The sequence below is a fragment of the Leptinotarsa decemlineata genome, unplaced genomic scaffold, assembly GCF_025532065.1.
Source record: "Leptinotarsa decemlineata unplaced genomic scaffold, Ldec_3_MD MMD2_tig00000882_RagTag_RagTag, whole genome shotgun sequence".
Taxonomy (NCBI): domain Eukaryota; kingdom Metazoa; phylum Arthropoda; class Insecta; order Coleoptera; family Chrysomelidae; genus Leptinotarsa; species Leptinotarsa decemlineata.
In genome coordinates, this window is record NW_027412556.1 from 2,884,355 (window position 1) to 2,898,143 (window position 13,789).

Sequence of the window (13,789 nt, forward strand, 5' to 3'; positions counted from 1 at the left end):
CGTGTCGAGGTGTTGAAATAACGGTTTGGTGTTTGGGAAAAAACTCCAGTAATATCCATTACTACGCCAAAGGTTCCAAACGTAATTGCTTTCATCTTTCCTTTGGAAGTTTCCTACAATTTTTTGTATAAAGATGGAGAAGTAAAAGCCAAAAAGCTTTTTCCAGGAAGAAATTCTCGTTTCATTTCAAACAGTCAGTTTATTAGATACCTGTTTATGTTTTTGGCAAACATCTTCAGCAAAGAAGGATTTAGAGTATTTATTTGGGATTCAAATGTATACAAGGAGGTGAATGTTCCGTTGTTAACCTTTGCACAAATCGTAAATATTCCATTATATATATTTCAGTGATTACAATGATGAGCCAACTAATTGATTCAGTTGACATGCACTCCCTACATGTAACTAAATATTCCTCTTCCCGCCTACGTCATAAATAATATTTTAGTTTAGTCTTCTCGGTATGTACATAATCAGGTTATTTCCTTGACCACACAGTCTAAATTTACAAAAATAATCGAGTGCATGGTTTTTAATAGTGCAGTAAAATTTGTGCCTCTAAAACCTAGGTACTCATTTCCAAAAAAAGTTTCGAGTGTACTAGTTGTTCACTTATCATTATTATCAAAGAAGTAAAAAGTCTACGTCACAGATACATTCAGTCTGAATAGAAAAACGTTTTTCTCAATTATTTATTCGCAAATAAAAAATTCAAGTTTAGCTTTCTGTGTTAAAGATCCCATAGACGATACGATGTAACACCTGGGCTGAAAAAACCCGGCCTAAGAAAGAAAACGCGTTTTTTTTGTTCATTGACGAGTGAGCAGGTGCACTATCGCAGTGCGAAAGCTATCAATTGTTTTTCCACAACGCCAGACGTTTTCTTCGTATTGCTTCTCGCAAGCGGTGCATAACTTCAATATAATTCTCCTTATTGACCGTACGACCATGTGGCAACAACTTCTGATGCACTACGCCTCGATAATCCATGAAAACAGTGAGCAAAACCTTGTCATTTGATCGAACTTGGCGTGCTTTTTGGTTTTGGCTCTCCTTGGTTGTTGGAGCTCATTGTCTAGCTTGATCTCTTTGATGAGACTCCATAGCCTTGACACTGACCCCTTCACATACCTGGCAGGCTCTGGTTTCTCTTTTCCACATCTTGCATATCTCAGCCATGCTATCGCTTCGCATTCACAGAGCACATGCAGTGCGGTTTCTTCCTCTTCTTGACAGAACCTGCATTGGGTTTCTTCTCTCAGACCATGTTGCTCCTATGCTTCCTGTTAGTAGACCCACCACTACCCTTACAACCTTACGGTTGTGGTTTAGCAGGTCTTCCGTGAATCTGGGAGATGGTTTCTTTATGAACTCTTTCGCCTGCCTCATTCCTGGAAGCTTATTCCACCAATCTATTGATTCGGCTTACATCCATGAATCTATGGATGGAATTGAACTGATCGCCTTAATTGCCGCCTTGCTGTCGGAGAAAATGGGAATGGTTTTATTTGTGACCTTCTGCCTGTTTATTTCCCCTATACAGGGGGTCCTTACACGCTTTCGTATCTGAGTGGTATTTTGCTTAATTTTACTGTGCTATAAGTATCGGAAAATTATTCATTTCAGATATAAATCTTAAGTATCAGACGATGGTCGCGACAGCTACTCGATGATCCTCAGACCCGGCGTGGACTGTGGACTTTGCGGGGTTAGCTGATACCGCGCCAAGAGGTCATACACCACTTGGACACGTTTTCGATTTCCTAGACATGAACGGGGTTAATCCGCTCGTGAAAGAAATATTTTTCGTGTTGAAATGATTTGCATCAAGAATGTAGGCGCACTTTGAAAACTGACTCTTTTTTTGTTCAATTTCTCATGACGAATCTTATCAACTTGATGAATTATTCTGTTGAAAACACTTTTCCCACACCAGAACAAAAATACTGTCTCTCGACGCGCGTTTCGCTAATCAAGTTAACAGCATCAGGCTACGGCTAACAACCGTCCCTTAGCTAATAAGGGCCATCAAATTGATTCTGTTTAGCTCATTGTATAATATTATTGTTATCAATTACAAGTTGTTATAATACCTGTAATTATCAGTTCGATTGTCACTTACAAAAGCTATACAGAGATATGGAAATGAACAAAAATATATCCCGTATTCATAACTGGCGACCGATCATTCGTATCCAAATACAGGTCTGTGGCTGTATTACGCAATTTTGGAAAACTCTTTGAAAGCATTATTTATGATCAAATAATTAACGATATAAGAGTTATAATAACACCAAATCAGCATGGATTCATGTCCAAAAGATCTACCGTAACATCTGTCATGAATGAGTTGTTGAATAAAGTGTCCGACCTGTGCGATACACATTATGACAGCAAACAGTTCATTTTAAGAACTATTAAAAATTCATTGCGATGGTTGTTTTCCATTTTCTTTTTGTAATCTGAATCTTTTTTATTCAAATACAGTGCATTTCTTTAATGTCCCCCCCCCCTTTTATTTTTTGAACGGGTCAACTTAAAAAATTTAAATTTGGGATAATGAAATTAATGCATGAATACTTTATTTTGAAGTGAAATTGACAAAGAGATTGACAGATGGCGACTAGGCGCCATCTTGGGAAAAAAATTAAATGGAAAGGGGGGTCTTGTGACACATTTTCCTGACAAATGCTTCATAACCTCAGAATATAATGTCAATATCTTCAACAACTACAAAATGGCGGAACTTTTAATAATTGCCTGAATACATTGGCATTCAATTACATAATATGAGGGTAATAAGCTTGAGGTCAGTTCAGAAGATGCTCGTAATGGTTGCCTTGAACTTCTTAACATATGAACAGCCTATCCGGTATTTCACACCGAACATTTTCGAGCACAGTAACGTCAATATCTCTACAAATATTAATTATTCTCTGCCGTATATCCAATATTGAAGCAGATTCAGTTCTATACACCTTTTGCTTCAAATAGCCCCTTAAAAAAGTCCAAAGGTGTCAAATCTGGCGAGCGAGCTGGCCATTCTGTAGGACCTCGACGGCCAATCCAACGACCGAGAAAAGTAGTATCCAAATAGTTTCTTACTTGTCTGTGGTAATGTAGTGGTGCTCCATCTTGTTGGAATACAATATCCATATCAATGATGAGAGGGTCACCAGCATATTCAAATTCAGTTCCCTCCTTAAACTTTGATCAATAAATAGAGGTTCTATAATATGGTTTCCCAATATTCCTGCCCAAATGTTATTTTCTTCAGGATATTGGGTATGTTTTTCCGGAAAACGTGAGGGTTTGTGTCACTCCAATAACGGCAATATTGTCTGTGAACATTGCCGTTTAAAAAAAATGTACATTCGTCACTAAAACAAATATTGTGGGGATAGGTAGGATGCCTTGCAATGGTTTCCATCATCATTTCGCAGAATTCTGTTCTTCGATCAGAGTCATCTTCAGTTAATTGGTGTACCATTTCAATTTTGTATGGATGATGCCTATTCCTCTTCAAAAGTCTCCACACAGTAGAAGAAGACACCTCACAAACATTTGCGACGAAATAAGTAGACTGTTCAGGATTTACTACCATCTCATCAATTATTTGCACTTGCTGTTCCTCCGGAATGGACGGATGACCTGGGGGCTTTTTGTTATGTACATTACCGGTAGTTATGAATTTGAATACAAGTTCCCTCAAAAATTTTCTACAGATAGGACGATTCGGAAAACGTTTATTGAAAATCCTTTCTATCGCGAAAGACGTGAAAGTTACGCGTCGCACCGTAAATAAAAATCGCTTCAATTTTTTCTTTCAATGGACGAGAATTGCCCATTTTAGAGATTGTTGACGTGGTACCTTTCTACTAGTAAAACCGAAAACTAAATGAGAATATTCTAACTGAACAATGATGTTCATTGTCGTACTGACATTTTTTGTCGTTTTTATAAACAAAAAAAACTTAACAAACGTATCTGGTTTTTGGAATTGCCATATGGCAGATAAAAAGGAATATTTCTAGAAATATCGATATTAATGTGTTTGTCTTCAGGAAATTATAAAATGTTCCGCCATTTTGTAGTAGATGAAGATATTGACTTCATATTCTAAGGTTGTGAAGTATTCGCCAGGAGCTTCAAAATGATGTGTCACAAGACCCCCCCTTTCCATTTTAATTTTTTTTCCCAGATGTCGCCCAGTCGCCATCTTGAAAGTTTCATCTGTCAATTTCACTTCAAAAAAATAAAAGGGGGGGGGGCATTAAAGAAATGCACTATATAAACAATGTAAACTAATTTTTCTCAATTCAAATTATCGTCCTCGTGTCAATCAATTATTCAGACAAGCTCCATCTTATCTGGCAAAAAATTGTATCGTCTCATCTTGGAGACGAAACATTACAATACATAATAATTCCTAGAACTACCGTCCAAAGTACAGAGAAACTTATTTCAGTAACTGATAAGATGATGATTTCTGGAACTTATTAGTCTAACGATGAAAAAAATAAAAACATTACTAGCTTACGAAACAGTCGATTTTGTTGAATAATAACGTTTTATCTATTTTAGAAACGGGTGACAGTTCAATAATCCTCACGCAAGTTCATCAGAGAGTTTGTAAACGAAACCTCATGCCAGTCAGCGAGGTGTTCTGAATAGCGTTGTGAAAACCTTGACTGAAATGATTCCTGATATAAGTAATAAAAAGTTCGATGTCACGTGATTGAGAATAATGTCTCTGCTCTCTTCTATCATTGTTTTTGCTAGTTTATTATGTATGTTATGACATTTAGGCTTGACAGTTACTTGTTTCTTGCCTAAAAAAAATGGAACTGAAAACAAATCAATGAACAATATAAAAACCAAAAATACATGGTACTGAGGTAGTACCTCTCAATTACAGCAGAAACTTCATCCCCTTGTAACAGGGAAAGTCGAATGATACATCTTTTGAAAGGACACGTGTCCATTCCAAATGAGCTTAAAGAAATAATTCAATCTTTTCAAAATAAAAAGGCGCGGGAATAGACGAAATTTTAATTATTATTTTTGCTAACCTTCCTGATACCACGTTAAATGCTTTAGCTTTCGTAATAAAATCATCCTGCCTAAAAAAATCAATAGTTATCCCATTGATCTCAGTGATCTCAGTGATCCTTCAAACTTCCGTCCTATATGTCTCATTCCCACTCTAGGCAAGCTAATAGAGAAACTGGTTAAATTAAGGTTGACAATTTTTTTAAATAAAAATAGTCTCATAAGCAATAACCAGTTCGGCTTTCAATCAAAAAAGAACACCCATGATGCTACCTTTTCTTTGTTATATGACGTTTATGGAAACATTAATAAAAAAGAGTCATCAGCAGCATTGTTCTGTGACTTTGCTAAAGCCTTTGACTGTGTAGATCATGGAATACTGCTGAAAAAACTATACCACTATGGCATCCGTGGAATTACTCTCAAGTGGTTCGAGAGTTATCTCACAAGAGGAAGTCAGATTGTGAAAGCCTCATCATCCTCATCAGAAGACGAAATAAAAAATGGCGTACCACAAAGGTCAATACTGGGGCCGATACTTTTCCTGCTATACATAAACGATTTAGCATCTATCGATATAAAAGGAAAATTCACCCTATTTGCTGATAACACCACAATATTGTGGCGTGGTAAAACTTTATGTAATCTACACGAGAATATAAGTGCTGATATTAAGAAAATAAAAAAGTGGTGCGACTGTAATCTGCTGTCTTTCAATGTTTCAATAACAAATTTAATATAATTCCGCTGCTTTATTAACAGCATTCCTTTACCAACACAGGACGCGGATCCGTCCATTCCGGAAGAACAGCAAGTGCAAATAATTAGTGAGATGGTAGTAAATCCTGAACAGTCTACTTATTCCGTCGCGAATGTTTGTGAGGTGTCTCCTTCTACTGTGTGGAGACTTTTGAAGAGGAATAGGTATTATCCATACAAAATTAAAATGGTACACCAATTAGCTGAAGATGACCCTGATCGAAGAACAGAATTCTGCGAAATCATGACGGAAACCATTGCAAGGCATCCTACCTACCAAGGCATCCTACCAATATTTATTTTGGTGACGAATGTACATTTTTTTAAACGGCAATGTTCACAGACAAAATTGTCGTTATTGGAGTGACACCAACCCTCACGTTTTCTGGGACACACATACCCAATATTCAGAAAAAATTAACGTTCGGGCAGGAGTATTGGGAAACCATATTGTAGGATCTCTATTTATTGATCAAAATTCAACAGGGGAACTGTATTTGAATATGCTGAAAACAACTGTTTACCCTCTCATCGCTGAAATCGTCGAGGAGAATCCTAAAGAATTCGATATGGATATTATATTCCAAGGTGATGCTCCAACAAGATGGAGCACCACCACATTACTCCAGACAAGTATACTAATTTTCCCGTTCGTTGGATTGGCCGTCGAGGTCCTACAGAATGGCCAGCCCGCTCCCCAGATTTGACACCTTTGGATTTTTTTATGGGGCTATTTGAATCAAAAGATGTACGAAACTGAACTTGCTTCAATATTGGATATACGGCAGAGAATAATAAATATTTGTAGAGATATTGACGTTTCTGTTCGACGTGAAATATCGGATAGGTTGTTAATATGTCAAGAAGTTCAAGGCAACCATTTCGAGCATCTTCTGAACTGACCTCAAGCTTATTACCTCATATTATGTAGTAAAATGTCAATGTATTCAGAAAATAATTAAAAGTTCTGCCATTTTGTAGCAGTTGAAGATATTGACATTATATTCTAGAGTTGTGAAGCATTTGTCAGAAGCTTCATAAAGATGTGTCACAAGATTTCCCTTTCTGTTTAATTTTTTTTCCAGATGGCGCCCAGTTGCCATCTTGAAAATTTCATCTGTCAATTCCACTCCAAAATAAAGTATTCATGCATTAATTTCATTATCCCAAATTACAATTTTCTGAGTTGACCCGTTTAAAAAATAAAAAGGGAGGACATTAAAGAAATGCACCGTATAGTTTTAGAAAGAAAAAAAGCTTACGTGCACATCTGACAAGTATAATAAAATATGTATTTCTTCAATCATTCACCTCCAAATTGAAATTCAACAATTTCGACTTTGATATCAAACTTTCGACTTTCTTTAAACTCGAAATTCCAGGTACCTGAACAAAATTTAAAAAAACAGCAACAAAAACAGCCCATACGATAGCTTCCTCGGGTTTTGTAAACTGTCCTTGGAGTGTGTAACTCAAAAATATTTTCTCTCTTTAACGACCATATTTATACACTTTGTTCATTAATTTTTAGGAATCTTACTGACCTTCTGCCTGCACAACATCCAATTTTTTTGAAAATGTAGAACAAAACAAATATTTCGAAATAAAATTTCAACATTAGATCTTTCCAACGTTCTTACACAGTAGGCTCTGGTAAATATCTACCAGAAACAACTACTTCTTTGGCTGATACCACGACGAACATTGAATTATATTCGACACACATTCATAAGGTAGCTTTTACAGAATTTGTCAGGGAAAATTGAACAGAAATGTTCGTTTTTGAAAGTGTTCCTAAACTCCCAAGCTCTAAACTCATTCGAAATATTTTTGAATAGTAGGTAGTGATTGCTATAAAATGTCGAATCAACTTTGTTCAGCGATTATATACATAATCGGAGTTTTACGAGGTGCATGACAAAAAAGTATTGGAATATCAGGAATAAAGCTTTATTATTGAATGAAAAAATCGACATTACTTCCCCGTCACGACATCACGCGACTTATTCGCTCCGGAGATATCTCGGATTGTCTTCGATAAATAATTCCCTTCAAGATTCTTCGGTGGCGCATGATTATTCACCGAAATAGTTGGTCAGTAAACCACATAATCATTTACTGGTTTACTATCAAGGGGTCGTGTTGTAGAATCTAAGAATTTCATTCATTTCTGATTGATTCACGATAAAAATGTACTTTAATATAGGTACGAGAAAGTCTTTGAAATCTATTTCGTCTCCAACAATTTGGATTTGGAACAAATGGTGGTTGGGAAGCAGTAGCCCATACTGCACGATGTTATATTAATCAAAACACTAACCCAGTTGAAAAAGTTTTTCTGAAACATGCATTCAATACTATAGACAGGAATTTCATGTTACATTCGCTTGTTAACGCCATACCACACATATACCCTTTTATTGAACAATGTTACAGTGAAACTTGTGTTTTAAAATTTGGTAACGAAATTATAATGTCCGAACAAGGAGTACAACAGGGAGATACACTTGAACCATTATTGTTCTGTCTTTTTATCCATCATATTATAACTAAAATGTCCACTGAGTTCAACGTCGTGGTTTGGAACTGTATACAGTTCCAGAGTAGATTTGAATTCGAAATGCGAAAAAACAGAAAACCTAGAGGCATGTAAATATTCAGTTGCAAGAAAAAATAAACTTATCGAAACTACTTTGTCAGGTGGCCCACCCTGGCAGTCGGAAAACAAACCAATGAACAAAGTAATCAATTTTCCCTCAGATAAGCATCTATTTTCCCTTAATCGCTGGTTGTAAATTTATAGAATGGCCATCTAGCTCTCCTGACCTCGTACTCATTCACTTCATGTGGAGCCATAACTAATTCGAAAGGATACTTGAAAAATCTCTAAAATCCCAAGACTAGAGTATCAAGACAATCTAAAAATTATTTATTGAAACATAATATAATAAACTGTATTCTCTAGTGTTTGACTGACGTAAGAAAGTACAGATAATTTTTTTTAGGTCTTTATTATATACTGTGTACCTACGCCACTGTATTTGCGATAAAATTTCCTATGGTCTAATTGAAAGCGACAGTTTTCAGATAAACACAGTGCATTAAAATGATGCTACTTATCCAGTAAGTCCTTCAACTCGATACATTCACACATCAAATAAACATTTGTTATCTCAAACTTTGATAAAGGTAAAGGTGTTGACATTCTTTCATGCAAAAATGAACCAAATGAAATTGTAAAACATTCCAACTCTAAAAAGTTGTTATTATTCAGTTTCGAAAATAATTGCAGTTCAATTTTCGAAATGTAAACGATTTTTAAGAATTAATTGACCTTTCTGTGTTAGGAATCACACGTTGAAAGGTAAGTCCTCGTTAGTCCTTAGCTCGCACAAGTTTCGACTTCTGAGGGTTATCGTTCATAGGGGTGCTACAGCTGGTTATCGGAAAAACAGATTTTAAACAGATTTTTAAACAGATTTCTGATACACAATTTTAGTGATTTTGATTTGTACAGTTGTACAGGTTACCCATACTATCCCTAGATTTCATATTTTAAAATTTTGAAAACCCTCAAAGGTGAAGAATAGTTTTGCATTCAGAATACTTTGCTAATGTAACATTTCGGCATAATAAAATGTTGAACTGTGGAACTTCTGGCGTGGAATAAAATCAAAAACAAGCTCTTTTCCCAATCACCAGAAATGTAATCTCTTCTCATTCTTAGATATCATTCCATGTTTTTCCATTTCTAAAGTTTCAAAAGAAAAAAGCATATTGCCATTTACCTTCGTTCTTTAAGACACATTGAACGAGATCGGACTCAAAAACTAATTAATACAGTTCATTGTATGATTTTCACTATAAACACGTGTTTCGCTATACAATAGCTTCCTCAAGCGAGTTTACGCTTGAGGAAGCACGTGTTTCGCTATACAATAGCTTCCTCAAGCGAGTTTACGCTTGAGAAAGCTATTGTATAGCGAAACACGTGTTGCGGTTTCTGTAAAACCCATTATAGTTAAAATCATACAAAAACTGTGTTAATTAATTTTAATATGGGTTTTCATCAAGTATCGACCAGTTCTATTCACTGATATCAGACTCATCAAGTTTAAGAAACCGAATATTCGAAACATGTTCTTTGAAACGAGTTACTATAGTCCACTGAGGTTGACCAACATATTGTCTGTTCAGAACAAGTACTCTTCCCGATCACCAAAAATGCAATTTCCTTTTCAACGCCCCGTTTACCAATCAATTTGGCGTCTTCAGGAAATGAAGAATACTATTTCCAAACTCTAAAACTCCAATGATTGCGGGAAATTTACTCGTGAGAAGTCCTGTTAGATATTAAAAGTGAGTTTCACAGTTAGGAATTAGTTTTCTTCATTTCCTGAAGAGTATTTCAGTATTGGTGATTGGAAAAAGTAGTTGTTTTCAGATCTTGGGATAAATAAATAGTTGTTTGGATATCATTTCCATTTAAACCAAATCGAACTAGAAATATTTCGATTTAGATATCAAATATTCTATAATCGCTTTTGTGTTGTAACCACTTTGATAGCTGTAAAGAACAAACAAAATAATTTGTTCGTTTTCAAGTTTTGTTAAACACTCTTGAGCAATTACAACTTATCAACTGAATTTTTGTTCTCCTGCGAAAATAACAGAATTTCGATACATAAATACACGAGATTATCGTGTACGCAAAAGCATTTTTCAATTTTAATAGTGAATAATATCTCAAAGTATTATATCGAGAATCCATAAACCAGTCATTAGTTATCATTGGCTCTATTAAATGGATTTCACTAAAATTACGGTAATCTCTTTATATAAACGAAGTTTCAGGATGTTGGATTAGTTGACTTATGATTATAGATTACAGATAAACGTTCAATTGTTTTGATTCTGATTGATAAGATAAATAACCAGATGAGAGTTTCCCTTTCAAAACTATTTTAAATCAAATCCATAATAAAGGTCAAAGTTTTTATTAACAATTATAACAACAAATATTGACCAATTGCATACATTGGGCCCGGAGTAATTTTCAAAGAGTAAAAACATCAGTGTCATACTATGAAATAAAAATCTTACAAATGTCACTGTCAGCTAATGTAACATACATCATTTTTTATGTTCCCATAAAAATATATAGTCAGACGTTATAACAATCACTGCAATATAACGCAAGTTTGCAAAGATAAATACAAACACATCTTGAAGAAAACGAGATTAAGACTATTAATAAAATAATTTCATAACATGTTTGTTCAACATTCGCACAAGACTCGTCTCTATCAACAAAGAAAAGACCTACATTTGGCAACAAGTCTCATTAAAATAAATATGATATAATTCCACTCATAAATTCAGTAACCTACGTATTGTCTCTATCACATCAGGCTCAGAGATCTCTCTCCCATAGACGCAAATCTGCACTCTATCTCACACCAGCCGTCATCGGTCTAGGGAAATTGTTCTGCTGCCTCCGCATGAACCCCAAGACATTTTTGAAAGGTAACTGCATGTGGTAATAGGCGCAGTAAGGTAGCGGGTCATGCATAGCGAATATGGCCTCCCTCCTGTCCAAGACAGTACCAATCAGCCTGGTTACCTTCTCTATGGACGGATTGTGTACAGTTTTCAATACGCTGTCCGGCATTTTGTACACTCCGTTCCCATTGACCAAAGGACCGGAATTCGAACGACTGAAATGCTTGCAAGGCCTCCATACCAGCCTTGGATGAACAGTGGTGTAGCAAACGTAAGGCAGCGACACCCCCACTCTGCTGCTCAAAGGTATCAACGTGCCAGTTTCCTTGCACTTCACGAACCTGAAGCTTACATGTCCAGATATCGGCCTCAGCAGATTAATTTTACTGAAAAAATTTGCGAGCCACTGGTTTATCTCTCTGTTCTCTTCGGGGATCAGTTCGGTGCTGCTTATCTTGCAAGTAACATTGGCTATGACGTTAGATTGTTTCACTGTAGTGCACGTCAGATAGTTGTCGCCCTCCAGGTTCTGAACCACCACCCAAGGCTTCTGCTCGCTGATGTCGTTTGGTAGCTTCAAGTCATTCCTTGACAGGGGTAGCAAGATCTTTGAGCGTTCTCGAAGACCTCTAGGTCCAGCAGTGGTCATTACATGAATACCTCTCCTTATAGTACCGGTGTCGTACAATCTGTGAACGTCTTCTCTTGAGGTAACCACGTGGTAATTAGGTGTGGGGATGTTGAACTTCTGGCAGCGTTTCAGCACCTCCAGCGTGTCGTCCAACACCCAAACTTCTTTGATTCCCGGACAGAAGCAGGAGCATCCCAGCAGTTCCAGGTGAGGCTTGGCCACAGCGTCGTAGTACGCCGAAGTCGTGGCTGCAACTGGAATATAATAGACAGCTTGCTCTCTGTCCACGATTTCGCAAAGAGCTCTCACGTACTTCTGTTGTTGGTCACTGGTAGGTTTTGGAACCGTGTAGAACTTGCTTACCGCAGTTGAGTACTTCGTCAGGGAAAAAAGTCCTTCTACTTCACACACCACTACTCTCGCTCCAGCGGAGTGGAAGTTTCTCGCCAAGTGAAGCGCCTGGATGGTACTCCCCCCACTAATCAGGACAGTCCTTTTCTTGTTCTTTCTTGGAGAGTTGTTGGACAAAATCATGGATAATAAAATCTTGGTAATCGTCAAAGGTAGCTGAATCAGTTGTGTGAACAACCAAATCCACATGGAGATCCAGAGCATTGGCAAGGCGAAAATCAGTTGTCTCCAAGTTTGAGGCAAAATAGCAAGAACCATAGCCTTCGCGATTCGAAACAGAAAGCAAGGGTACCAGCCGATGATTTTTGACATGAAATCATCCTCGTCTTCTTCTTCATGGCTACTTAGTACGGGGCTTTGACTTCTGGAATCTCTGGCGTCCGACCTGATTACGAAGGGTTCCTGGATGACACTTCCCAAACTAGAAGCACGACGTATTCTTCTCCTGAGGGTATTGTCTGGCGAGGTGGAAATCGGCGAAAACGAGTTGGGAGATGTCGGACTGTGGATTAGAGATCCACTCGGAGAACTCCCAGCGTGGATACTTTCGTTACTTGGCCACGGAACTCGAGACAAACTTTCTGGTTGCACGAACGGCATTTTGCCCGAATAGAGTTGAACTAATTGACGGACACTTGCACTCCACGTTGTTAGTGATACACAAAAGCTTCGCAAATTGAATAAACGGTCTATACTAACGTTCATCGATCTTATACACTGTAACAATTGTACTCTGCCCCGTAGGCGGTACCCCTTCCCCAATCAGTAATGAGACTCATGGTTGATTTCTACTGTGCTCATAATCTGTTGAGGTAGTCTTGGGATTGCCGAGTGTTTACATGATAACTGACATGCAGACGATGGGCTGAAACATTTTTGAAAATGTCAATAAACGGTTGTTGATACTAAACACAATGCGGATTAGGTAAATTGAACCCTGAATATCGGTACGAAGATTACAATAGAAATTTTTGAAAAATTTATACAGGGTGATCCAGATTAAGTGCTTACCATTGATAACCTTTTACCACTGGAAATCGTTTAAATTTGCACATAAGTGGCTGATTCCGTCAGAAAAAGGTAATTTTACTCGAACAGTAAAGCTCTGCACGAATTTTGGTGAAAATTATATTTCAATTACAAAAGCATAAGACAATTTTTTTTGGAAGAGAACCATAAAGGAGTTACAATAGGAGAATGAAAGATGAGCCTCAACTTTATTATTATAATCAATTTTAACAAATATCAAGATTAAAGAACGGTTTGTCTGTTTGTAAGAAATGAACTCAAAACTTCTTAACTGATTTTGAAAATTCTCTGCCTATAAAAAGCTATATTATCAGCGAGCAACAAGCGGACTGTATGATATTTTCGCAAAATAGACATCCGTAAGATAATTGTAATAATATTACTCAAGGAATCTAAAATTTGCGT

The 13,789-nt window shown here is 36.8% G+C and overlaps 3 protein-coding genes across 3 annotated transcripts in view; 1 reads left to right on the top strand and 2 right to left on the bottom strand.

Moving 5' to 3' along the window:
• Positions 1-13,789, bottom strand: part of Root (ciliary rootlet coiled-coil, rootletin) — an 84,525-nt gene that overhangs the window by 66,659 nt on the left and 4,077 nt on the right.
• Tti1 (Telo2 interacting protein 1) overlaps positions 1-13,789 on the top strand; it is a 46,352-nt gene that overhangs the window by 17,588 nt on the left and 14,975 nt on the right.
• LOC111504230 (uncharacterized) lies at positions 11,261-12,955 on the bottom strand. The gene has a single exon (XM_074175236.1). The coding sequence runs from the start codon at positions 12,953-12,955 to the stop codon at positions 11,261-11,263; it is 1,695 nt and encodes a 564-aa protein (XP_074031337.1).